At 41.1% G+C, this 27642-nt stretch overlaps 1 protein-coding gene across 2 annotated transcripts; it reads left to right on the plus strand.

Annotated features, from left to right (window-relative positions):
- The first annotated feature begins 1236 nt into the window (after nucleotides 1-1236).
- On the plus strand, nucleotides 1237-27361 carry METAP2 (methionyl aminopeptidase 2). 2 transcript variants are annotated; one of them, XM_080935996.1, is made up of 11 exons: nucleotides 1237-1483; nucleotides 3255-3362; nucleotides 9171-9236; nucleotides 9621-9723; nucleotides 17215-17376; nucleotides 18591-18772; nucleotides 19855-19949; nucleotides 23660-23756; nucleotides 25427-25530; nucleotides 25968-26083; nucleotides 26686-27361. In XM_080935996.1, the coding sequence occupies exons 1-11, from the start codon at nucleotides 1333-1335 to the stop codon at nucleotides 26936-26938; spliced, it is 1437 nt and encodes a 478-aa protein (XP_080792122.1). In that variant the 5' UTR covers nucleotides 1237-1332; the 3' UTR covers nucleotides 26939-27361. The 2 variants fall into 2 exon arrangements, with proteins under 2 accessions (XP_080792122.1, XP_080792123.1); XM_080935997.1 differs by having other exon boundaries at nucleotides 3258-3362.
- Nucleotides 27362-27642: the final 281 nt, after the last annotated feature.

Consider the following 27642-nt stretch of genomic DNA (forward strand, 5'->3'; position numbering starts at 1 on the left):
ATACTTCAGAAATATTTCTGTCTTCGAGCCTCTTGTCCCTGCTCCCCAATTACAGCTGTTGCTTACAATTGCATCAGTATCGATACCAGCAGTAGCTTACCACTTCTCTGTTACCCCCAGCTTCTCCCATCTTTGGTCTGTCTTTAGAACATCAGGCCTAAAGATCCTGTTCTGTAAACCACCACCACCAGGCTATGCTTCTGTTTCTTAGTGCTGGGGATTAATGCAGGGTCTTTAGCGTTAGAAACAAGTACTCAACCACTGAGCTACACACTCCCATTTTATGAGGTCAGGCCTGTATAAAATAAAACCGCTAACAAGGAGAACCTCAGAGCTGTTCTGACATCAACGAAATTTGGTAATTTAAAACTAATGAAAATGCCAGAAGTCTCTAGCTGGATTCCTTCGTTCATTCAGATAGCCACCGACCATCTACTTAGGCAACGGTCTAATTTAAAAACCTGCAATCTGAACGCGAGACTCTAATAAAACACTGGGGGGGGGGGGGGAAACATGGGTAGAATTCAAGTATACTCTCTTGAAGCATCTTAAAGCCAAGAACTGACTGAAAACTATTAAAGTGTGTGTTTTGGCATCATTGAGAAGGTCTGTTCCTATTGGTCAGAAGCTGCCCTTGTCTCAAAATGAGAGACGCATGAGAACATCTTATCCTTTTAGTTTGAAATGGGGCGGTGGGGGGGTCTCTATATAATCCTGGAAACTCTCTCTGTAGACCATATTGGCTTCGCAATTATAGAGATTCTTCTGCTTCTCTGCCAAGTGCTGGGATTAAACGTATTAACCGCCTCCAAGAGAGGATCCAATCTTAAACCATTGGAGGTTTGGAGTGCAGCACACGAAACGCGGAATTCCGGCTTCCAAAATTATCCCACGCTTCTCGACAGCTTCTCCGTGAGCTGTGACAGTGAATTTAACGCGGTTTTGAGCCATCAAGAATGTGTATAATAAAGACATTTTAACCCCCCTCTTGCCGCTGCCTGTAGGATTTTTTTTTTAAATCGGGAACACTAAATTTCTCGTATTCGTGGCATCTCAGCCGCACTCTGAAGTGAAGACTTTCCAAGCCGGGAAGATTCGCACAGGGGACGCAGGGATTTAGGATCAGACTGATCCGGGAGCACGGAGCCAGGCGAGGGGGGCGGCGCTCAGACCGCGTGCTGCAGAGTCCTCCGCCGTCCCAGCATTCCCTGCGTTCCGACCAGCGAGCGCGGCTTCCGGCGTCGCTGGTGGAGGTGGGTGAAGAAGGAGCGGGCCCTCGCTGCTCGTTCTTGCTCCTCTCTCTCCCCCCTCTCTGTCTCCCTCTCGGGCAACATGGCGGGCGTGGAGGAAGCAGCGTCCTTCGGAGGCCACCTTAATGGCGACCTGGATCCAGACGACAGGGAAGAAGGAACCTCCAGCACGGCCGAGGAAGCCGCCAAGAAGAAAAGACGGAAGAAGAAGAAGGGCAAAGGGGCTGTGTCAGGTAAAGGAGTCGTGTTTTCGCAGTCCCTGCCAGGAATGGTCGAAAGACTTGGCTCGGGCCCGGCAAGGGTACCCGGGGATGGGAATCCGTAGCCCTGGCCTAAGTTAAATCCCCAGGCCTGGCGAAGTGGCATGGCCGGCTTTCTGTGCTGCGGCTCTTCAGAAATGGTGGGAGGGTGTGGGGGATGAGAGTGCCTCCGCTTCCCGAATGGTAGCGCTAGTGTCGCGGGGCGCGAACTCAGATCCCACGCAGACCGTGGCACGGACCTGAAACACGCACAGGATTCAGCTCTACCATCTTCTGCGCGGGTGTGGACACTGTCTCAGAATCCCTTCTGACCCTAGTTGCGGCCTGGTTGCTGGACCTACCTATTTTTGTCGAGGGTTGGGGGTGGGGTATTGGAGCATATTGCCGGGACGGTCCGTCCTCTCCATGTATCATCCGCATTTACAGTAGGACTTTAGCTTTGGTTTGCAGATTAGGGGTGTTCGTCAAAGGCTGTGTCCTTACGGACAAACATCTCATGTCACTGACAGTTGGTGGTAGTGCAAATTTTCAGGTGCTTAATCTCACAGTGTGCTTAAGCTTGCAGGCCTGAATTTTGATGCTACTTAGCATGAGGAGCAGACAGGGTAGTGTGTGACTATGAATGAAATTTCATAACTGGTAATCTAATTCCGTGGATAAGGCGAGGACAACGGCTGCATGTTTACAGTTGGACCAAGTTAGCCAGGAACGTGTCTTATCTTGAGAAGTTTTTGTTTCACAGCCACATCTGTTTTTACTTGTTCATACTTAAGGGTCATCAGATAAAGGAGAGAAAAATGGAGTTGGAATAAAGAGAAAGTGGAGAAGCTACATACTAAGAAGTTTGGTGGTTATGAATGAAAGTAAGAGTTGTATCTTTGTAGCCCTTTCCTAGAGCAGAATTTAATCTAGGGGCATTCAGTGCACTCTGAACTCTGCAATTTGCCCTTCAAGGTGAACAACAGACTACTGGTTTATAGGAGTGTTTGTTTGTTTGAGACAGGGCTTCCTCTGTGTAGCTGTGGTTGGAACTCACTCAGTAGACCATGCTAGCCTTGAACTCAGAGTCTCTGGCAGTTTTAGTTCTTTGGAACAGGGTTTCAGTATGCATCCTTGGCTGTTCTGGAATTCTTCTACCCCTCTAACCCATGGACAGGGGCCTGGCTTCCAATTCACAGAGATCCACTTGCCTATTCCTAATATTCTTAAGTTGTCTCTCAGTGGGGAATCTTCCTTCAGTAGCCAGCGTGTGCTAGAGTACATTTATCTATGTGGGCATGCTGCTCTTACAGATCACAATCACTTCACATGGCTGAGATGTTTGCAAAGTTGCATTTTAGTAATGGATTGTCTTTCCCTACCCAATTTTTTTTTGGTCCATCTGGTGTGTAATAAAACCTCTTCTTCCTAAGGCCTTCAGCTTGTATTGTCTATTTTGTATATATGTATAATAATTAAAATATTTGTTGTCATCTAATTCTTAAAACTTCTTTAAGGTTAAACTGCTTAAGGATAGGAATTAACTTACATTTCTGTTTATCCTATGGGTGCTATCATGTATAATAGGTTTTCCTAAATGATTTGTAGACAGTACTACTTCTTCGGTATGGAAGTTTTCTCCTTGTAGTTTAACAAATAATAATGATGCCTCTGCTTATTATGAGAGGATTTGTGAACTGTACAGGATATTCAAGTGTGGAAAAGTCCTATGTTATATTTGATTTGTCCTGTTTTGTTTGAACAGCAGTGCAACAAGAGCTTGATAAAGAATCAGGAACCTCAGTGGATGAAGTAACAAAACAGTTGGAGAGACAAGCACTGGAGGAGAAAGAGAGAGATGACGATGATGAGGGTAAGCGCTGAATTTGATCCTTGGTTAGAAAAGACAGAAAATGCAACTTGTCTTTGAAAGATTATTTTCCTTTAATGTGTCTGTACAAGCCGACATGTCAGTGCACAGTACTGATGCTGGTACCTTCAGAGATCACAAAAGGATGTTGGGTACTTCCAGCTGCGCTGCCTGATAAGGGTGCTAAGAACCAAACCTGGGTCCCCTGTAAGAGTATCAAGTGCTCTTAAGCCATCTCTCCAGCCCTGAAAATGTGACATTAATTAAGGAAAATGGTTATTTGTCCATCTTGTAATTGCCTACCATTTGACTGGTTGAAATTTAATTCATGTCACAAGTTAAAGGAAAGGGTGTGTATGAGCAACCTCTTGGCTGTGTTGAATGCTTGCTTAAATAGAAGAATTTCAGCTTTTAGATATGTACTTGGCAGGAGGCCAAGTGCTGGGTGAGTATGATATAAAATTAGAAGCTGTATATTTTAATATTTACTGAATTGCTATTGTGTGCTCTCTATCTAGGGTATGTTCATATGACTTCTCTTTAATCTCACAAAAACAGCTGAAGTAGATGCTGTCCTGTGTGTGTGTGTGTGTGTGTGTGTGTACCATCCATATAGTATTTTAATATTTCTACATACATTAGCTACACCACTTTAGGCATGTCCCATAACCACTATATATATGTATAAAATGCGTGTGTTTGAGTGCGTGCGTGCGTTCGTGTGTGCGTGCGTGCACACACACACAGTGGTTATTGGATGTACCTACAGTGGTGTGGTCAATGTGTCTGAAGTGGTAACTTCACATGATTGAGTGTCTCTAACCTTATTTGAGTACTGTAAGATTGCTTTTACAGAACCGTTAAACTTCTAGTACTTGGTGCTGTCAGTTAACAGTGGACAAAGAGAAGATTAGGGAAACTTAGATTCTGGCACAGGAGTGAGTGGCCTTTCCCATTCTTTGGCGTTGAGTTGTCTGCTGCCGGCACCAGCAGTTTTACTGTAAGGATGCTAGCCTACAGGTTACTTTTCAACTAACTGGGTGAGGTGGTTTGAATAGTTGTTTTTCTTTTGGAAGTTGGGCTCCTTGCCTTCTAGAAGTCAGTAGCATTTCCTCTTCCTCATAAAGACCCCCATTTTTCTGTCTTGCTTCAGGTTATAACTTTAAACAAGATTTGCAGATTGTAGGTAATATGATTGACTACTGTGGGTCTCACCGTGTGAAATCTCACAGTGCACAACTTGAAGTGTGCCTTCTTCTGCTTCATCTATAAAGTTGCCCAAATCTTGTTGCCATTGAAAAGGAGACTTGAATGTTAGATTAATAGTTTTCTCCCAGTTTGAGTTAAATACTTTCCTGATTCCTGTTGGAACCAGAATTAGCATTATGTAAAGTTTTAAAATAATCTTTAGTTGTTTTGTGTATGTATACATGATGCTAGTGATGCATGATTAGCCTCTCATGAATAAACCTGGGGCTGGGGGATGAAAATACAGACATTTCAGAAATTTCAAGAAACACTGGTGTGGTTGAGAGACAAAATACAGAGGTGAAAAGGTACTCTGAGGTCTGTGTTACTATTTGATGCAAATTAACTGGTCTTGGAAGCATTGGGGCTTAATTAAAACTGCATGGATCTTGGTGTTGCTGGTACATGGAAGCAGAGGCAGGCAGGTCTCTTTGATGCCAGCCTGGTCTAAAAGTGAGACCCTATCTCAAGGAGAAGAGGAAAGAAAAGAAAACCAATCAAGCAGTTTATGTGGAAAAGACAACTTGTTTGAGCACAGATTATTTTGAGAAAGTTTTGAATTGTGCTGAACAGAGAAAATGAGAGAATTCTTGGAGAGAGCCTGAGGAGAAACAGGAAAGGCAAGGGTGTTTGTTGTTATGTTTGTTTTGAGGGCACTTAGCAATTGGCTATTCATGTGGTAATGAATATTTAAGCTGGCTGTTGTAGATAGGGATGGAAGGAAGGGTTTAATGGAGTGGTGATGGAGACTTTTCGACTAAGGAACTGGAAGATGGCTTATCCCAGTGTTTTGAGTGTGGGTGGCAGGACGCTGGTGTTCCTGACTGAAATAATGAAATCAGAGAGAAAGTTCAGAGATTGAGGAGGGTGTTTGCAGGCAAGGAACATGATGGTGGATTGGATGTCAGATTCATTGCGCTTAAAATTGTGGACAAACAGTGTGAAAAGTTGGTCCTGTGGTCATGTGGCAATGTGCCAGAGGTTATGCATTAAATCATTTTTATCTTCTATTTGAGGCAGATCTTGTCTAGTTTAGGCTGGCTTTGACCTCAGGATCTTCCTGCCTCAGCTTCCTGAATGTTAGTATAGAGTGTGTACTCTGTCATACCTGGCTTTCATTCAATATTTGCTTTTTATCCAGAGCATGTTTATTGGGAGGGTCTCCACTCCTCTTGAATTAAGCGGTTTAAATGCTGTTTCCTTCTGTAGGCCGACAGGACAACAGAGCAGCCAGTACATAAAGGCTAATTTGTGCATGGCTAAGACTGGGTATTCACCCCATGAATTAGGAGTTGCGGCTCTTTTTCTTGTGTTCTCGATTCCCTTCTAGAAAGGAGAACCTTTTTGAGAGGCATGTTCTCATAGGAGGTCATCACTGCCAAAAAATGTTAAAAGAAATTTTTAAGTTGAGCTTAATAAACAAGTTGTTCAAAATAATATTTATTTTTAAAGTTTATAGGTTAGTGGGTTTAGAACCAATGTGCAGTTGTGTAACCTATTACAACACAGATCTGATTGTGGACACCAGAGGACAATGCATGCCTTGCTCTCTCTGCTTCATTCTTTTGAGTTAGGGACTCTCACTGAACCTTCTTTAGCTAGGCTTGCTGGAGGACCCACAATTTGCCTGTCCCACAGTGCTGAGGTATGGGCAGACTTTTACATGGGTGCTGGGGATTTGAACTCTGGTTCTTAGGCTTATGTAGCAAGCTTTCTTACCTAATGGGACATAGCCTAGCACATACTTAATAGTTTTGACAGTCATTCAGTTGTTGTGTTCCTGTTTAGAAATTATTAGTGCTTTTCTTTTTATTGCTAAGTGGTATTCCAGATTTTGCCTGTCTCTTTCACTAGTTATGGCTGTTGTGTTATTTGATTATGGTGTGTGTCAGTGCAGCCATTTATGTATACATCCTAGGAATAAAAAGGCCTGTGCTCTGTCAGCCTTTACCAGCTACCCATGTTCACATAGTTTAGTGCCTCCTAACAAACTGTCAAGTCAGCCTTGTGACATTGCCTTTAACCCCAGCACTGGGAGGCAGAGGCAGGCAGATGTCTGTGGGTGTCAAGGCAGTCTGCTCTACATGGTGAATTCTAGGACAGTCAGAACCCTTCTCAAAGAAAAAAGAAACTGGAACTGTCTTCCTACCTGACCATTCAGTCAGCAGTGGGTGCTCTCCATCCATAGTGTCCGTGTAAGGCACTGATAACGGCGGCCTTGAGTTCCGGCCTCTGTGCTGAGTACAGTGTTAGTTCATGGGAGATACGCATGTTGTCCTGTCCCCACTGCTTTGCACCTGTCATTTTGAAGTGACCGTGGTTGGCCTTGGTTCTCTTTTATTTGGCTGCTGCTGTGCTGTTTTTGTGTATTCTCGATGTGTGCTCTATACATATTTCATCGTTTGTGATGGCTGCTCCACTTTGCTGATGGCATCACTTGCAGTACACGGTTTAATTTCGATGACATTTAATTTATGTCCTTGGACAGGTGGTACGTTTTGTGTCCTCTCCATAAAATTCAACCTCTGTCTTTAAGGTCACACAGATTTTTCTTTTTAAGAGGTTTTGTACATTTTTAGCTAAGTATATTCCTTAATTTTTAAATAAGGTGAGGATTGAATTAATGACTTTTCTGAGACAGCATCTTCTGTAGCCCAGGCTGGCCTCAAACTTGCTATGTAGTTAAGGGTTACCTAGACTTCTCATCCTGCCTGCACCTTCTTGGTGCTTAACTTGATCTTATCTCTTGCTGAACTGATGTATTCCAGTCACTGAGGTACACTCCCTAGGTCCTAGAGTTCTTTTTTAACATGGACTTCTGTGGTCAATTCAGCAAATAACCACTGAGCTGGGTATAGTATTAATGATGAAATACTATTTGTTAAGAATGAGTCACACATGGAGCATTGAGTTAAGGCACTTTCAAAGGATGCTAGATCAAAGAAAGAGCTTTTTATTAGAGGATGGTTTTACTATCCCATTTAAAGCTTAAGAAGTCCCTGTAGAAAGAAGCTAATACTCAAATTCACATAGCTGGAAAGATTTTTAGTTATCTGTAAATTGCTTATGTATCTTGAAGTCTTTGCTTTAGATTAATGTTTGAAGCTGTATACTAGATTATGTTGGACATTTTAACCAATATTAGTCTTTTTATCATACTCTGTGTAGTGGACCTACAAATGTCCTGTAATTGAATGTAACAAACTAGAAACCTCTCCTTCCAAACTGCTCCTTTTAAGTAAAGGAAAAGGATAGACTGAAAGAACATTTTTTAGTAGACTGCAATGATCACATTCTTGTTACTGTGCGTCGTTCAACAACAGATGTCTAATTTGTCTTTTTAAGAAGCGCACAGGTAAAAAGTCATCATTATAAACCAATGATAACAATCTTTGTATGGTTAATTAGAAGACTGTAGAGTGGTAAGAAAATCTTCTTAATAATGACTCTTATGAATCCAGGATTTGAAGGGATATGCTTCAAAAAGAAAACTGGTCATTTGACTTTTTTTAAAAAATTATTTTTTAATATTTTTAATATTTTAATGTGTGGTTGTTTTGCTTGAATGTATGTCTGTACCGTGTGTGCCTGGTGCCTGCAGAGTCCAGAAGAGGGTGTCAGGCAACTGATGCTCTCGAACTAAAGTTACAGGTGTGCACTGCCACATAGGTGCTGGGAATTGAACCCAGTTCCTCAGAAAGAGCATCCAGTGAGCACTCTTAACCGCTGAGCCATCCCTAGCCCTTGACAGTGTTTCTTAGGTATAGATTTCTAAAAGTACTGACCAGGTCATCACTGGGGGACATTTAATGTATCACTTGCTGAGCATATGGTTAGATCATCAACTTGGACTTGTCCTGGAGGGCATCTTGATTTTATTCCTATTTCACAGCATTGATTTGTGGGTAGAGTTGAGTGTTTTGAAACAGTTCTTTAAGTCTCATTTCTGAGCACTGTTGGTTTGTTTTCTTGTTTGTTTCTTTGAAGCAGTAACCTATCTTGAAATTCAGCCTTCCAAGTGCTAAGATTTCTGGCATGACCATATCTAGCCCTTTTGAGATAGAAACCTGTGAACCTAGCGAATGTATATGCATATTAATTTTTGCATGCAATTTGACAGGACTCTTTCACTCTTTTACTTAATAATTATTAAGCCAGCAGTGGTAACACATGCCTTTAATCCCAGCATTCGGAAGGCAGAGGATCTTTTAGAGCAGGCCATCCTGGTCTGCAGAGTGAGCCCCCAAGACAGGCAGAGCCATACAGAAAAGCTCTGTCTGGAAAAACAAATAAACAAGCAAAACAAAAAGAAAGGAAAAAAATTAAAATAAAATATGTATCCTACTCAGTAGTTATTAGAGTAATTCAGAGGAAAAAAATTTTATGTCACACCTGAATCTTAACTCCAGAAACATGAAGGGAAAAAAAACCTCCTCAGTATTGAGTAAATGTCATCAGTGCTGTGAGGAGGCACTGTGTTTGTTTGTGGGCGCACACACTTTCTCTTGTGCGCACTTCATTTCTCTACGGTTTAAAATGAATGTATTTGAATTGTTTCCTCAGATGGAGATGGTGATGTTGATGGTGCAACTGGGAAGAAGAAGAAAAAGAAGAAGAAGAAGAGAGGACGTTAGTGTCTTAGAGTCTTGTTAGATTAGCAGTGACTAGTGACCCTGGGTTTGAGGGGGACATTACATTAGAGCTTGCTTTAGATCATAATCCATGTGAGAGAAACAAACAAGAGCTTGGATGAACAGTCTTGTGGGCATTGTCTTCAGCTGTCACCCTCAGGATCGCTAGGATGGTTGGTAGTTCTACAAAGGACAGTAGAAACAACACCACTCTTAGGGCAGCGGGTTGAACATAATTTCTGACTATTTACTAGATTTGAAATGACTAGATTTAAAGTATGACTATGGTAAGGTTTTATGAATAACTTGTACATTGTATGTTCAAATATGGCTTTGTTTTATTGTTTTGTAGCTAGTATAACTGAATATTTGTATCTCACAGCAAAAGTTCAAACAGACCCTCCCTCAGTTCCAATCTGTGACCTGTATCCTAATGGTGTGTTTCCCAAAGGACAAGAGTGTGAATACCCACCCACACAAGATGGGTAAGGATCATAAACGGCTCCTGTCTGACTTTGACCACTACAGCTCAGTGCTAAAGCCACTTTAACTTTTTGCAGAAATTTGCAATTTTACTAAAAGTTTGTGACTTGTTGCAAAGAAAATACAGTAGAAGACTTCTTACCCAAAATAATTGGTTAATTAAAACAGTATGTTAGGGTGGGTGTGTTAAAAAAAAGAACCAAAAAAAAAAAAAAAACGGTCTTACAGACGAAGGTTAGCTTACTTATTTTCCATCTTAGTCTTTTAGCGTGGATTTGCATTAGATCTAACTTTTCCTTCATTTTTATAAAGTGTTCATAATGCTTTTATGTGTTAATTTCATTTTGGGTTTCTGGAAAGACGAGCAAAGTGATGAGTGGATAAAAATGAATAGTTCCTGAGTGTGTGTGGGAGTGGGGTAGTTGTCTTCCTAAGCCTAGAGCTTCCTGTTGTGGCTGTTGTGGGTAAGCAGTGATCAGTCCTCTGGGCCTCTTGTCTGCACCCAGAATCACTGGGCTTGAGATGCGCAGAACCACACACACTGCTTTCTTACTTGGGTGTTGAACTTTCCTCCTCGAACCTGACTCAGCATTTTAGCTCCTGAGCCCTCTCCATAGCTCTCACTGCTCTTCCTTTTCTAAACTAAAAACCTGGGTGTTTGTGTGTGCGCGTGCACATACCTGAGCAGTCAGCTCTTCCACCTTCATGTGGGTTTCAGAGATGGGACGTTTTGTAATCACCTGCTTACCGTCCTGCTTGCTCCTGACAGTTCTTCCTGTACTTTAGCTGACAAGAAAACATTTTTAACTTTTCTAAGATGTATTTTATTGTATGTATACGAGTGGTTTGCCTGCATGTATGTACATGTACACATGCATGCTGGTGTCTGTGGAAGTCAGAAGAGGGCTTTGGGTCTCCTGAAGCCGGAATTAACAAATGGTGGTGAGCCTCCTGTGGGTGCTGGGAACTGAACCCAGGTCCTCTGCAAACAGCAGCAGTAGTGCTGAGCCAGCTCTCCAACCCCACACAGAATGGTTAAAAAGGACTCCTTTCAGAGTAGTTGGTTGGATTCTCACAGAAGCAGCTCCTTCATGTACTATAGTAAGTCGGTGACTACAATGGCACAGATGACCCAGCAGGCTTGGGCAGACTAATGGGACACTGGAAGTGTTCTTTAAGGGTGTTTCAGATGGGCAGCCCAAGAGTTCATTACCTGGTTACTTGAACATGGAGACTGCATTTGAATCTCACATCTAACACTTGAGTTGGCTTTGTGAAGCTGGTAGGTAACTTGTGCCTGTACTTTATTTCCTCGTCTGTAAAGTGGACACTTCTTACATAGACTGCTCTGCAGCACAGTGATAGACAGAAAACACCTAGACCAGTAACAGATGCATTGTAAGCACTGGGTAAGTTAGTGCAGTCGCCAGAGCAGGGGCTGCTGGCTTTATGAATTTAGAATACTATGTATGGTGTGCCTTAGCAATGGAATCAGGAGCATCGCTTAATACAGTGCGTGGAGTAATTGGTTAAGAAAGCTTCTACTGTCGCATTGTTTCATTGGCTTATAAACATGGAAATGAATAAATGTTATTAAAAATTCATCTCCCTCATTCCCAGATAAGAGTGTTGTTAAGGAATCTATAAAATTCTAAAATTTTATGACATAGACATCTTTTCTTTGATTTCATCTATTACAGACCCCGCCTTAAAATATCATAAAACAAGTAATTTACATTGATTACATAAACTCTCATAGTACATAAGATGTGATCACATTTATTTTCAAATATAATCTTTTAATTATTTTTTTATTTTGCTTGTTCCCTCTTCTTTCCCTTCCTTCCAGACCCATGTTAACCACGTAGCAGGTAGCCTTCCGTATTTTTTATGCTCATATGTGTGCTTTTGTGTCTGTTTATATGAGGGGAGTCTTTGGTCATTTATTTTATATTTTTATATTTAAAAATCATAAGCATTTTTTCCATTCTTATTCAGTATTACCTCTTGGAAGTCCCTCCAAGTTAGAAGAATAACTTGTTATTCTTTTGAATGGCTTTAGTATTCTGTGGTATATCATATCTTTCCTCTCATTCGGCTAACTGAATAAGCATTTATTTTGTCTCGTATGTTTTTTTGGCACTGTTATCTTATATATGGATAATTTTATTATTACGAAGTAAAGTGGGACTTTAGAAGCGAGTAGCAGTTTACAATAGTTACTGTTAGTGATTTTGGACATCTTTTAGTTGTTTGCTTTTTGTTTTGCATTTGTGTGGGGAGAGGAAAGGCTGGCACTTAGTGTACCTCGGTGTAGGGGTCAAAGGAAAATTTCTGAGAATTGGTTATCTCCTTCCACTGAGTAGGTTCTGGTGATTGAACTCAAGTCAGGAAGCATGGTGGCAAGCCTCTTTACCCACTGAGCCATCTAGCTGGTCTTATTTGGGAGACAGTGTCTCACTGTGACTCTTGACTGGCTGAGTGCTCACTATGTGACCCCTACTATGGCCCACCTGCTTCTGCGTCCTGTGTGCTGGGATTAGAGCCATAATGCCTGGCAATGTGAATGCTAACTTCCATATGTCTACCGCTGTAGACAAAGCCTACCTTTAGTGGTTTTAAAACTATTTTGTTTAAGATTTATTTTTATTTTTTACATGTATATTTTGCCAGCATGGAACTGAAGTTACAAATTAGATATATTTAAATTTCTTTATTTTATAAGTACACTGTAGCTGTCTTCAGACACACCAGAAGAGGGCATCAGATCCCATTACGGATGGTTGTGAGCCACCATGTGATTGCTGGGATTTGAACTCAGGACCTTTGGAAGAGCAGTCAGTGCTCTTAACCACTGAGCCATCTCTCCAGCCCAGCAGTTGTTAATTTTACAGGTGATATTGCTTGGGAAATGATAAAATGAAGGAAATAAATAACTTTGTTGATTTGTCAACAAGTTAGAAACCACTCCAGGCACTTAGTGTTTCTTTTTCCAAAATCTCTTGGTACACATGTGTGCATCTTATAAATACCTGAAAATGTGCCCACAAGGTGGCGAGTAGGTCAGCACCTATGCCAAGCCTATGATTGCAACTCAGTTCCTAGCCCCTTCGTGGTAGGAGTGAGTACTAGAAGTTGTGTAACTTCCACGTATCATGGCATTCGTGCACCCACACACACCCTAACATCAGTGTAATGAAGAGAACAGAAACAAGTGTGGCAGCATAGATGAGTGGGCAGTGTGTGTGCTGTGATGAAGTCTCCCTCACTACTGACACCAAACACTAACATTTTTCCTCTGCTGAGGAGCTAATGTTTTGATGTGTCCAGTCCCCAGCCCCCAACAGTCTTTGCTATCACTGGAGTGTTTAAAGATAAGTGCTAGATATTTGACTTAGTGACTTAGTATCAGCCCATGAATGCAGTCTCAGAATGATCGAATCCAAGAAAACTGTCAGTGACACCCCCATGTTATGTAAATGCAAAGTGTTTCCTTGAGCTTGTAAACTTTGGTTATGTCTGTGAACTGTAATTAGGTATAAGTGAGTTTAGGCTATGTTTGGAGTAAACATTTCTAATTAATTTAGGCCACATCGTACTACTCTAAGTCTCCTGAAGTGTTGTCAAGCTGGCTTTTCAATGTCACACTGTCTGAGCACATATTTAGTGTGACACCCCCACCCTGTCCTCCCTCTTCTTCATTGTCTCAATGTGTGTGTGCAAATGTGAACAGGTGTGTATGTGTGGAGACCAAAGGTCGATGTCCCGTGTCTTCCTCCTTGGCTCTTTGCTTTATTCAGGAGACAGGGTCATTCTCACTGACTGGAGTTTACCGGCCAGCCACTGTACGTCACTGTCAGGTGACAGGAGTGCATCCCTCTTGGCTTTTATGTGAGTGCCAAGGATCCAAGCTCAGGTCCTGATGCTTCCATAGGAAGCGCTTTACCTGCTGAGCATCTCTTCAGCTTCAGCAACTTCCTCCCCACCCCTTGTTTGTTGCTTTTAGGGGGGGTCTCACTGTACAGCTTACTGTTCCAGAATTCACTAAGTAGGCAAGACTGATTTGAACTCACTGAGAAGTCTGCCTGTCTCTGTTTTCCAACTCTTGTATCAATAAATGTGTGTCACAATGCCAGGCAGTTTTTTTTTTTTTTTGTTTGTTTGTTTTTTTAAGATAACCTTGCCTTTTGGTAGGTTCCAGGTAGTCTGGATCTTTTGGAATCATAGGCATACCCTTGTAGTTCTGCCACCCCCACTGAGTTACCCTAACAGTCAGTGGTGGGTGTTCTGTCAGTCAGCTTCACTGGAAAGTACAAAATCGTGATGTTCTGATTAACACATCCCCTCCACATTTACTAATATTTTCCCAGAAGATGAATGTTCTTACCCGACAGGATTCAGTTATACTTTTTTTCTAGTTGAAGATTTAAACTGTGTGTTACTTTTGACCAGTTCTCAAAGATGGGGCTTTTGCTTACCTTCATATTTTAAGTATTTAATTATTTTAATTATTTGTGACATAATTGTGCCTTAAAATGCAAATGCAATTGGCTATTAAGTTTTCAGGTACTGGATTCAAAATAATGCCAGGTGTGGTACTCACGCCATTAATCTCACCACTTGGGGAGGGGCAGAGGCAGGTGGATCTCTGAGTTCGAGGCCAGCCTGGTCTACAGAGTGAGTTTCAAACAACAACAAATAAGACTGCTTCATATTGGTATTTAGACACCTTTGATATTTTATTTTATGTTTATTATTTTGTTTATTTGGGATGCAGGGTCTTACTATATAGCTCTGGCTTTTGTGGAACCCACTGTTTATTTAGTTCAGGCTGGCCTTAAGATCACAGAGGCTCTCTTGCCTCTGATAGGATCACAGGACTGTGCCACTACTCCTGAGTGTTTGTTATTGGTTTTTTTTTTTAACCTTTATTCTTTTGAACTTTACTTTTATTTTCCCACCCGGTGGATGGCAAGACATTAAGAGAAATATTAGGGGCGTAGCTCAGCTGGTAGAATACCTGCCTTACATGTGTAAATCCTTGGTTTTTTTCCAGCATGGTTAAAACTGGATACAGTGGTACGTAGCTGTGCTTGAGAGGTAAGAGATGAGGATAAGAATTTGAGGAAATGTCAAATATGAAGTTACATACTATAATCATTTCCAGTAAGGTTTTTAAGGTACTTTTATGCTACTACAATAAATTAAACCTGACTTTCACGTGTTGTTTTATTTGGTCTTACCAGTAGATAGATAGCATATATTTCCAAACGGAAAGGTTCTGTGAGCTCAAGCGCAGCTTCGCTTTGTCAGACGGGCCATTTCCTTGGGCCTTTGTAGGAAGTTTGAGATACTAGGTGCTGATTGACAGGCAGGCACATGTGGTATTCGGCCTTGAGTGTTAGTGTTTTGTATTGTGAGAGGATCTGGAGGACTGGCCATGTTGCCCAGGAAGAGCTCTTTCCTAGTTCATGCAAGGCCCTTGAGTCAGACCCACATAGTCATGAGGGCCTGAGTGTGGATCCTCAGCACTGTGTAAGAAGTCAGATGTGGCGTATGCCTATAATTCCAGTGCTGTGGGGCCAGCAAGAAGATCCCTGGGGCTAGTTCTCAGTTTCTAAGTTTCAGGTCTAGTGAGAGACCCTGTCTCAAAAACTAAGAGAGCCACAGATAGAGGAAGATGCCTGATGCTGACCTCTGACCTCACACATGAACATGCACTCAAACACACAGATAAAGCTATAGACTGTATATAAATAGATATGTGTAGCTATGTTGCAGTATACATTTTTATTTTAAATAAAGTGCTATTTACAAAGCAGGCACCAGGGTGGATTTATCTGCAGACAGTAGTCTGCTGAATCACTGTTGTAGAGACAGACATGTAAGTCCTTGAAGAAGTAAACTTTTGTAACGTAAGTGAGCTAGTGCCACTGAGTTGTACACTGTTGTACAGTAATGTAAGAATGTTTAGAACTAGAAGGGAGAGATGGCTGGTGCTCAAGAGCACTCCGGCTGGGACCAAGGTTTAATTCACAGCACTCACACGGCAGCTGACAGCTGTCTATAACTCCAGTTTCAGAGGATCTGACACCATCTTGTGGCCTCTGGGCACCAGGCACACAGAGGTACAGAAACATGCATGCAGCCAAAACACTCATACACATAAAATTAAAAAGAAAAAAGCATAAAAGTAAGCCAGGCATGGTGGCAAATGGCTTTAATCCCAACACTTGAGAAGCAACGGGAGGTCAATCTCTGAGTTTCAGAATAATAGCTAGGGCTAGCTACATAGTGATATCATGTCATAACATCAAAAGAATATGTGAAAATTATAACATTTCTAAAGCTAACTCATTCTAAAATAGTTACTGTTTTTGAAAACTTGCTGCATTGTTGTCAGTGGCTTTCATTACTTGATACTAAATATGCTTCATGTTGGAGGTGGAGCATAAAAATTGTTAGATATTAGATATAAGACTGCCAGGCTGGGTGGCCTTGTGAACCAGGGCTCAGTGTTATGTAGGGCATGCATACAAACCCATAGAGCACTGGGGGTGGGGGAGGACTCGGAGAATCAAGGTGGTGTGGAAGTGAGAGAGGCCAGTTGTCCGGGCAGATCACAGGTCCTCAGAAGAGGGAAAACCCTTGATTGGAGACAGCAAAGGCTCTGAAAACCTATACAAAACTAGGGCTTCAAGAGCCCCCGCCCCCCAAAATGATTCTCACAGAGTAGGTGCAGACTCAGGTTTTTTGTTTGTTTTGTTTTGGTATGTTTAGTTTTTTTGGGGGGGGTGTTTTCGAGATGGGATCTTACCGTGTACCTCAGGCTAAGCCTGGAACTCACTGTGTATCCTTGGTCTCAAGATTTGTGGTAATCTTCCTTCCTCGGCCTACAAAGGGCTGGGATTAAGGTGTAGGTATGAGCCCCACACTTAACTTGTACAGACAAATTTTTATAAATCAGTTAGACTTTTTACAGCCATACAGCTTCAGACTGAGGCCGCGTTTGCGTTGTGTCAGGAGCTGTAGAGCGGGAGGCTTGTGCACAGATTCTACATAAGTGTAACACCAGGGCTGGCCGTCCTGTTCCCAGAGGGCACGGAGAGGTGCTGTCTCACTGGTAGCTGCTGACTCCTCATGGCTCCCGTAGGTGTTCTCAAGCAACAAACAACACTGCTTCATTTCTGAATTCTTACATTTCTGGTTCTCTTGCCTATTTTTTTTTAGTAGAAAATTATTAGTCCTGGTTATGGATGAAGTCTGAACTTGAGGGTTTTGTTTCCTGTAATAATCTTTTAGATGGGCTTCATGTAAGTTGGATTAATTGTAAGCATGTGGCTTTGAATATTTAAAAAAATTGTTAAGTATATAAAAACCGAGAATACATTTGAAATGCTTTACATTGCTTGGTGTATTTTTTAATCTCTCAGCTTTTAATATTCTTGTGAAGTTTTGTAAATGACTCATACTATGCTGTGCCTGTTCCAAAGGCGAACAGCTGCTTGGAGAACCACAAGTGAGGAAAAAAAGGCGCTAGACCAGGCTAGTGAGGAGATTTGGAACGACTTCCGAGAGGCTGCGGAAGCACATCGGCAAGTTAGGAAATACGTCATGAGCTGGATCAAGCCTGGGATGACAATGATAGAAATCTGGTAAGAGGAAAAACGTTTTTGTAAAACATTTTTGAAAAAAGTCTGGACTGGGCAAGGTTGTTCACACTTTACTCCTACAGTAGGTAGTGGACCTCTAAGTTTGAGGTCAGTCTGGTCCACATGGTGAATTCCTGCCAGCCAGGGCTACTTAGTGGACCTTGTCTTAAGGAGTCAGGGAAGGTGTTCATTTTAGTCCTGACTGGCTTCCTAGTTAAAACTGACTTATTAGTGTTTTGCTAGTAAAATCTTTATCTTAGGTAGAGATTTTGTGTCTCCTTTGATACTGTTCTTGTACAAGGAGGGAACTATGATGCACACATAGATTTGCACATTAGGCATGTTCTTTTGTATATAGTTTATTTGGGTGTACTTGTATACAGTAGTGGCTAATTTTCTCTCTGGAAATCTTTTATTTACAACTAGTGATCCATATTAAGAAAAAGACATTTTTTAAAAAAGATTGTATTTGTTCTATATATGTGAGCACACTGTCACTGTCCTCAGAAACAGCAGAATTATGGCATTGGATTCCATTACAGATGGTGTGAGCCACCATGTGTTTCCTGGGATTTGAACTCAGGACCTTTGGAAGAGCAGTGTGTGAGTGCTCTTAACCACTGAGCCATCTCTCTCCCAGAAATAGGAATTTGTATAGTATCTAGACACAAAATGTAATGAGAAAACTAGTAAAATTATTCTTACTAACTTGTGAAATGATTAGCAGAGGGTAATTCTCTTATTTAAATAATTTTTAAAATACACACTATGTGACTGGAGAGAGAACACTGGCTGCTCTTCAAGATGGCCTGGGTAAAAATTTCAGTGCCCATGTCGCAGCTCACATTTTTTAAAAAACTCCACGGAGGGGATCTGATGCTTTTTTCTGGCCTCTTTCAGCACCAGGCATGCAAGTAGTAAATAAACATACATGTGGGCAGAATACGCAAGTACTTAAAGTTAAAATGTATATGTGAGTGTACACACGTGTACATGACATGCAGCAACTTAAATGTGTGAGTTGGAACTTAGAAATTTGCTCATAACTGAAGTTCATAGTAGAGTGTTCTCTTGAGCTTGGTGGCAGAGATTTCCTTGTCTCTTATGGATGAACTTCGAATTGGAGAGCTGTTCATCTTCAGAAAGTACGCGTATCATTTCCAAAAAGTAACCAGGTTTTAAGGTATGAATCTAAGAACAAATCCTTTGTCTTTCAGTGAGAAGTTGGAAGACTGTTCCCGAAAGCTAATAAAGGAAAATGGGTTAAATGCAGGCCTGGCGTTTCCCACCGGGTGTTCTCTAAACAACTGTGCTGCACATTACACTCCCAACGCAGGTGACACGACAGTCCTGCAGTATGACGACATCTGTAAGATCGACTTTGGAACACATATAAATGGTGAGTCCAGGGACAACCCCGTCCTCCCAGCCGTGCCTCTTGGGCTAGCAGGGATGCCTCTGTAAGCAGTCATGGAACTGTGAATGCTAAACGCCAAGCTTTGTTCTTGTCTCCTTTTCTGTAAAGCTGTACTGGGGAAGAGTTTTGTTTGCTTTAGGTGTAAAGCATTCTACTTAAACTGAAAACTATTTGACTATTGACATTTATTTTGTTTCCATATGCTTGTACAGTTTTTGCCCATTCAGGTAATTGTTTTATACACAATATATTCAAATACAAAATATTTGACCAGGACTGGCTAATAGTCTGACATTCAGTCCCCAGTGTCACACTTGGTTGTGGGGAGCTGGAAGCCAGGCATGGTGGCTTGGTCCCTTTAATCCCAGCACTTAGGAGGTAGAGGCAGGTGGATGTCTTGTGAGCTCAAGGCCTGTCTGATCTACATAGAGTTCTAGAATAGTCAGGGCCACACAGGGAACCCTGTCTCTTTAAAAAGGGGGGTGGGGTATAAGTTTGGTGGTGTCCACTGTGAGGTCAAGTTCCAGGTCAGCCAGAACCACACAGTGAAGCACTGTATCGAAAAAAAGAAAATGGGCCAGGCTGGACTACATGAGACTTTACAAGACAGAAATTTGTATTTGTGGAGGTTTGTTTAGTCAGTATGTATGTTTGCTTTTCTAAATTTCCCTAAACTAATGTCTAAAGTACCGTGAGAATCTTACCTGACAGGCAAGAACGTGAGTTTGATTGAGCACTGACTTGAGCTGGTACCTGACACTGGAGGGCGAGACTGGGTTCCCTCTGTTGACGGTGCTGCGTTTCATTTCTGCTTATTGGCCTGCCTGAGGCGGTGCTCAATTGAGCAGTGTATAGTAACTCATAGTTCAAGTTTTATTCTGAGTCATGAGTAGCTGCTATTTTTGGTCTTATTGATTCTAAATAATCTCTGGGACTTAGAATACTGCCTTCCTTTGAGCCCACAGTTCTCCCTTTCACTAGCAAGGTTAATAGAGGAAGTTCTGTAAAGGAAACAAATCATTTAACAATTGAGTAAACCTAAAGGTGATTTTTTTCTCTTTTAGGTAGAATAATCGATTGTGCTTTTACTGTTACTTTTAATCCCAAATATGACATATTATTAAAAGCTGTAAAAGATGCCACTAATACTGGAATAAAGGTATGTGTACTGTAAGCACTGTTTAACAACATCACTTTGTGCACTCAGATGGCTTAAGGTCTGTGTCGTTTACGTGGTTTACACTGTTGCTTGGCCTTGGGGTCTTAAGTGGCAGCAGTTCTGACAGTTGTGCTGACGTAAGAGTTTGAATCTTTGCCTGTAAAATTGGCTGTTTATTTTTATTATTGTTAGTTTTTTTGTTGCTATTATATTTTTAGAATGGTTTTATGTTCACAGCAGACCTGAGCAGAAAATAGGGAATTCCCCATATAAACCCTGTTGACAAACATGTCCACTCCCAGTATCTCCAACATAGTACATTTTTCAGAGTCATTTGATAAGCACTGACATCACAACATGGAAGTCCATAGTTTGCATTAGCGTCCCTCTAGTTTTTGCATTCTGTAGGTTTGGCAGAATTTCACCGCCTGCCAAAGTGTCTGTGGTGGGCCCTGAAGTGCTTGCCTTTCCTCACACTGTGTCTTTGTGTCTTAGGATGTGTCCTCCATAGAGGTTCTTACCTTTCATTGCATTGTTTGCTCACAGAGAGCTGTACACTTGCACACCGACATTGCATTGTGTGCTCACAGAGAGCTGCACACTTGCACACTGACTTCCCCGCTTTACATTCCACCACCGGTGCAGTGCCTACAAGGCCTAGCATTTGCTCTCTCTCTACCACTCATTTTCTAGTATCTGTGTGTTTTCTTTGGTTTTATAGTCATCCTAATGGGTGTGAGTGAGATATTGTCCCTATAATTGTAATTTGGAGTCCCTTAGTGTGAGGAGTATCGCTTCATGTGCTAATTCTTTGAGCGTTCCCTCATTACTATTCAGTACCTTTGGCTATGTTTTGTTAAATGTTGCCAATGAAAGTCATTACACTAAAATTAAGTAGACCCAAAAACTATGCAACATGATTAAGTTCTATACAGTTTGACTAACCACCCAGAAAGGATGCCATAGGCTTTTATTGAAGTTTAGCTTTTTATGAGCATTTATCTACCACCAAAAATGAAACAATCCACTTAGAGTCAGAAAATCAGTTTGTAAAGGTAATTTTTGGAGGCTTACTGTCTCTGCTAACCTAAGCCTAGTCGTGAAAACTCGACTCTGTACAATCTAATCTAAACCTGGAATGTTTTCATTTCTGAGACTAAAATCTGAATAAGCTCAACCCTTCTACTTCTTTCTGAACTCTGGTTCTGGTCCAAACTTCTTTCTAAGCTGAGTGATTCAATCCAGCTTCTCTCCCCTTCTCTGAACTGCTCTGCTTGTGCACTAACTTTAGCGATCTGTTTTGATCTTCTGATTCTGTCTCATTACCTGGCTCATTCTGTCTTGATCTGTGACTAGCTTGTTCTCTCTTCAGCCTGTCCTGTACACCTTTCCCAGTAAAACCGCCACACTCGAGCACGCACTCCCTTAAGTAGCTTCCCTTTCTTCTCATGAGAGTTGAACACATCTTATTCTGACAGATTTTTTATTGATTCATTACTTTGTCTGCCACTCAGCTGGATATCACTTTGAAACATGGGTACTTCCTTTTACAAACTAACTTTACCTTCACTGTTTGGGATTAAGGGAATGCCTGTATTCCAGCCAGGAGAATTAAAGGTGTGTGGCATGTCTGCATTCAGGCTAGATTACACAGACCTAGGTCTTGGATGTGATTGATCCCTTGCCACAGCAGCCATGTTTCTGCATTAAAATTCCTAGACAGCAGCTGCCTGTGTTCTCTCTGAAAGGGTGTTAACTCATGCTCCTTAGTTGTATTGAGTTTCAGTCTTTCCTTATCCCCTAGCATTTAGGTTTTGTTCTCCTTTCTATGTTGCAGTGTACCCAGGTGTACATTTGTTTACATACATACAACTCTTTTGTTGTTTTATTGCTGAGTTTCCAGAGTTCTCTCTATATTACGGATCTTGGGCCTGTATCCGACACATGGTTTGCCAGTATTTTCTATCTAAAGTTGCTTTTTTATTGTGTTTGGTGCACAAAATGTTCTAGTTATATGAAGTACAGTTTTTTGCCTGTGTCTTTGATAAATAAGCAAACACTGTCAGATCCAGTTTCATGAGGCTTTTGCCTGTCTGCTCTGAGAGTTTTATAGTTGTGGGTCTCACTTTAGGTTTGGGGTTGGGGGTTAGGGTATGGATGGGTATTTTTCCTGCATGTATGTCCATGTCCTGTGTATGTACAGTGCCCTCAGAGGCCAACAAGAGGTTGGATCCCTTGGAACTGGAGTAACATGGTTGTAAACCATCACCTATGGGTGCTGGGAGCCAAACCTGTGCTTAACTCAGGGCTCTGAAATCCTGGTGTCACTGCAGCCCAGTGGGTCTCAGCCTGTGGCTTTTGATACCTTTGGGGGTTCAGTGACACTTTTACAGGGTCACATATCAGATTTTACATTATGCTTCATAACAGTAGCAATGAAAATAATGTTAAGGTTGGGGATCCCCACACTGTGGTGAAAGGTGGTAAAGTGTCTCGGCATTGGGAAGGTTGAGAACCACTGCTTCAACCTGTGTGTATTCCTTAGAGATCACCTGCAGTTGTCACCTGTTAGACAGGTTTTTTCTTACCTTTCAGTTTGTTTGCAGTTCTTTTGTTTTCTTGTTCAGTCATGTGTTGAGCAAAATTGGCAATCTTCCTTAGAGGAAATGGTTTACCAGTCATATTTGGTGTAGGCTTTTTCTGTGGCTTTTCTTTTAAGGGTAGTTTTTCTATTCTTATTTTATTAAGTCTTTGTATCAAAAATTCTTTTCTAAATGTATATCCAATTGAAATTATATATGCCTTTTCCTCATAATAGGTGTTATATTTGCTGAACCTCCCCTGTATTCCAGAAATAAATCTTGTGTGTGTGTGTGTTGTGTGTGTGTGTGTGTGTGTGTGTGTGTTGTATGTGTGTGTGTGTGTGTGTGTGTGTGAGAGAGAGAGAGAGAGACAGACAGACAGACAGACAGAGACAGAGATTATGTTGCCTTGGCTGCCTCTAACTTGGGCTCAGGCTTTCATTCTCCTTCCATCTTCTAAGTATATAGAACTCCTGGCATATGTCTGCCTTATATTTTCTTATCCCTCTGGTGGTTAAGTACTGCTACTGAGAATATTTATTATAATCATTACATAAGGTTAGGATTATTTCCTTAGAGGTTTTAAGATGGCAGACTCCTAGATTCCTGCAACTCTACTAGATTCTACTAGTGTGTTTTTTGTCTATGCAGAGATTCCTGGCATTACTGAGTAGGATGCTTATAGATATTTGTATGTGGAGGAGTATTTCCCCTACATTAAGTATACCCCAGGTATGCAGTGCCCTTGGAGGCCAGATGAGCTGTCAAATCCTCTGGAAATGGAGTTAGAGCTGTTAGCTCTCATGTAGCTTCTTCTGATATACAAGGTTTCCTCTACAATAAGAGCAAGTGTTCTTACCTGCTGAGCCATCTTTCCAGCCATCAGGACCCCATTATAGTTTATTGTGTTCCTTACATTTCTCCAAAATAAACCACACTGATAACTTCTTACAGGTAAAAACAAAACAAAACAAAGATTGGGTCTAATCTTGTTATATGTTTATTTTAACATCCTTTGCATGGTATTTTATTTGTAGCATGTGCAGACTAGCTTTTTTGGTTGTCCTTTATTGGAAAATATCAAACTATTTAAAGTTTGCACTTTAAAAAGTACATGTTGTTTTTTAGTGTGCTGGAATTGACGTTCGTCTCTGTGATGTCGGTGAGGCCATTCAAGAAGTTATGGAATCCTATGAAGTAGAAATAGATGGGAAGACATATCAAGGTATGGTGCTTTAAATAGGTCTTTGGGTCAGCTGCAGAGGCTGTGGAGGCAGCACTGGGGGAAGTTCCCTGGGAACCATGTCTGGGCTACTTATATTTAAACACTAGGAAGATATGTGGGAAATGTATCCTACGTCATTTGACCTTGATGAACTCTCTGGGACATGAGGGATGAGAGAAAGGCCAGAGTCTCATTTATTGGTGATTTTCCTACTTGTTTCTTTTGAATCAAGTTTAGAATTTGGAGGCCATTTCTTCTTAGTCTGCCCTTCAGTCTCTTTCAGGTGTTAGGTTTTTTTCTGGGGTTACCATGCTTTCTGTTGCTCAGCACTCATTGCTGCCAGTGTACTTACGTTATCCCAGTAAACTTGTAATGTCATGATTTCATTAAGTTTTTGGCTTTTAAAATTTTGATATGTAATTTTGTTCTTGAAAAGTGGCTTCTTATTAATACCCTGCAGTATCAGAATCTACAGAGCTAGGTTTTATAAGCCTTTTAGTATTATGGAACATAATTAACATTGAAAGACACAAAACATAAAAATTAACTTTTCAGTTGAGATTAAGTAACCTCATCTCTTGAGGTCTAGAAGCTTCCAGCTCCTTGCTCTTGCTGTGCTTTTTTGTGCTCCTTAGTGGCTCCTGCCCAACAGTGGGAGCCACAGTTCTACCTCCCAACTCCACTGCACTGGGGCCACCTTCCAAACAGAAACTTTAGAGGACATGCCACACCAGCCCCCTCTGCCTCCTTCCAGTTGCAGTAGCAACTCTAGTGAGCCAGAGTGCTGCAGTGTTGGCATTTGCTTCTCTGTCTTTACTGATTCTGTATATATATATATATATATGCAGCTGGGTATCAGGTTTGCACCTCTGCACACAGGGAAGCCTGGAGTATATATGTCTCTAAGTCTTACTCATTAGATATTGCTTATTCCATTTGTTATTTCTTACCTTGTTTCAGTTTCTGAGTAATGTTTTATTGTGTGACTTTATTCACTGGTTGCAGGAACTTGAGTTTAGATTTTGTTTTTGTAGCATTTGAGATAGTAAAATCTAAATTTAAGATTTAAAGGTGCCCTCAGACCTTCACGTTATCTTTAGTTCTGCAGCCTTGGTGTTTTGTCCTTAAGGTTCTTATTCTACATGATGTTCATCACTTACTATTTTCCCTTCCATTCCTCCCATAATATTATCTGTGGTAGTTTTAAAATGATGTGCATGTGTGACTTCAGGTGTGTGCAAATGAACACTGGTGCACATGAGGCAGCAGGCTTTGAATCCTCTGGGACTGGATGTGAGCCACCTGGTGTGGGTGCTACAGTTAACTTTGGTCCAGCCCTCTTTCACACTTAATAAAACAAACTACTTTTTACTTTGTCTCTATGAGAGCCTCATCTTCTTTTCTCTTTCTCTCCCTCTGTCCTTTCTCTTCTTTGTAGAATAGGGACTCGCTGTGTAGACCTGACTAGCCTAGAACTCACTAGAGGTAGACTAGGCTAGCTTTGAACTTAAAAAGATTCACTTGCCTCTGCCTCCCAAGTACTGGGATGTGTATGTCACCACTCTGATTTAGTGTCTTCTTTTGGTATAAACACTAAAAGTCTGTACCAAAAGGCTAAATATTAAATGTTTGAGAGATCCTGAACAGTAATTATTTCTTTATTATGACAGTGAAACCCATACGTAATTTAAATGGACATTCAATTGGGCCATATAGAATTCACGCTGGGAAAACCGTGCCCATTGTGAAAGGAGGGGAAGCTACAAGAATGGAGGTATGTGAGTAACCCCTTGCTAACAAGGGCACTGTGCGTGCAAGGAAGGTGCACTGTCACTGTGTGCCCTCAGCCCTGGCCCCTCTCAGACTTCTGTGAAAAGCTATGACACTTTGTACTAAACTAGCTCGCATCTGAATAAATACTGAACAGAATGCGCTTACAATTCATATTCATATTTTGCTGTGCTTATAAAAACTGTGTCTAACTATTTACCAAGCATAAATATTAAGAATGTCCTCAGTACTGGTGTCTTTAGGAAGCATTGGGGTACAGTTGTGAACTCTAATGAGGGCTATCCAGTGGTCAGAGGTGCCAAGGACACAGGTCATCAGGCTGAGGTACTGTGGGAAGTTTGTTTAATGTTACTGCTTTATTTCATGGGAAATTGATTAGTTCTGAATTGTTTTTCCCCTTTGATTCATGTTTTTTTGAAGGAAGGAGAGGTGTATGCCATTGAGACCTTTGGCAGCACAGGGAAGGGCGTGGTCCATGACGACATGGAATGTTCACATTACATGAAAAATTTTGATGTGGGACATGTGCCAATAAGGTAAGAGACTTAATAACTCATGAGTATCTTCTTCCAAGTCAAGGGTACGGCAAACCTACTAGGTGGTGTATTTGTAAATGTCAGGGTCTGCAGTCTTATCAGTAAGTTATTTGGTTTCTGTAGTACGGTAGAAAAATTACCTTAACTTTACCCTGGCTTGAAAATGATGTATTTACATCTAATTTCTGATAATGATGTAATTGTGTTCTGACCTTCCTAGGTTTGGGATTATAATGCTTTTCTTGTTGGTAAATAAATGTTCTATCCCAGTTGACATTGTTTTTTTTTTTTTACTCATTACAAAGGTAGATTATAGGTAGAATTCATACTTTCACAGGTTGTCACCTGTGAACTTGCTCTATGAAAAGGGACTTCCACGATACTCAGTCTAGGAACTTAGATATGTGTGTGTGTGTGTGTGTCTGTGTGAGATACTCAGCATGTTTCATAGCCACTCTGGATCATTACATTTATATTACTATTTAAGAACAACAAATATTTTTAAACGCAGACTCCAGGTGCAGACACAGCTTAGATTTGATTTTTATAATGGATAGATTTGTTAACTCTTTTGCCAACTGTCTTCACTTTTCTCCTTTTAGGCTTCCAAGAACAAAACACTTGCTAAATGTCATCAACGAAAACTTTGGTACCCTTGCCTTCTGCAGAAGGTGGCTGGATCGTTTGGGAGAAAGTAAATACTTGATGGCTCTGAAGAACCTGTGTGACTTGGGCATTGTAGATCCATATCCACCATTGTGTGACATTAAAGGATCATACACAGCACAGTTTGAACACACCATACTGTTGCGTCCAACCTGTAAAGAAGTTGTCAGCAGAGGAGATGACTATTAAACTTAGTCCAAAGCCAACTCAACGTCTTTATTTTCTAAGCTTTGTTGGAACACATTATACCACAAGTAATTTGCAACATGTTGTCTGTTTTAACAGTGGACCTGTGTAATACTGTTATCTATGTTAAAGGAGTTTGATCAAAGGCAAACTGTCTACATGTAATTAACCAAGGAAAAGGCTTTCAAGACTTTACTGTTAACTGTTTCTCCCGTCTAGGAAATGCTGTACTGCTCACTAGTTAGGAATTACACATTTTGTTTGAAGACCTAAGAGATGCTTTTTGGATATTTATATTGCCATATTCTTACTTGGATGCTTTGGATGACTACACACACCCAGTTCTGCACCTATGCTCTCTGGTATTGCTTTTTAACCTTCCTGGAATTCATTTTCTAAAAAATAAAGACATTTTCAGATCTGAGAGCTACATTTTAATGTCTATGGTTGTAACTCTAAGCAGAAAGCAGCTAAAGTGCGGCTAGTGTCGTCCGGACTGTAGCTGTGACACTATAAATCTCTTCAGGCATGGCAGCTACAGGGTCTTCATGTGTATAAAGCAGGCAGGAATGGGTGCAGTTGAGGGATGTTTTGCTTTTTTGTAGAAGCAAATTTAAAATTTGTCTCCCCACCCCTTATAGGAAGATGTACTGATGATTCTTGGGAAAACATTGTGCCAATAGAGAAATCTTGATGGAGTATATGTC

The sequence above is a fragment of the Micromys minutus genome (assembly GCF_963924665.1).
Source record: "Micromys minutus genome assembly, chromosome: 22".
Taxonomy (NCBI): Eukaryota; Metazoa; Chordata; class Mammalia; order Rodentia; family Muridae; genus Micromys; species Micromys minutus.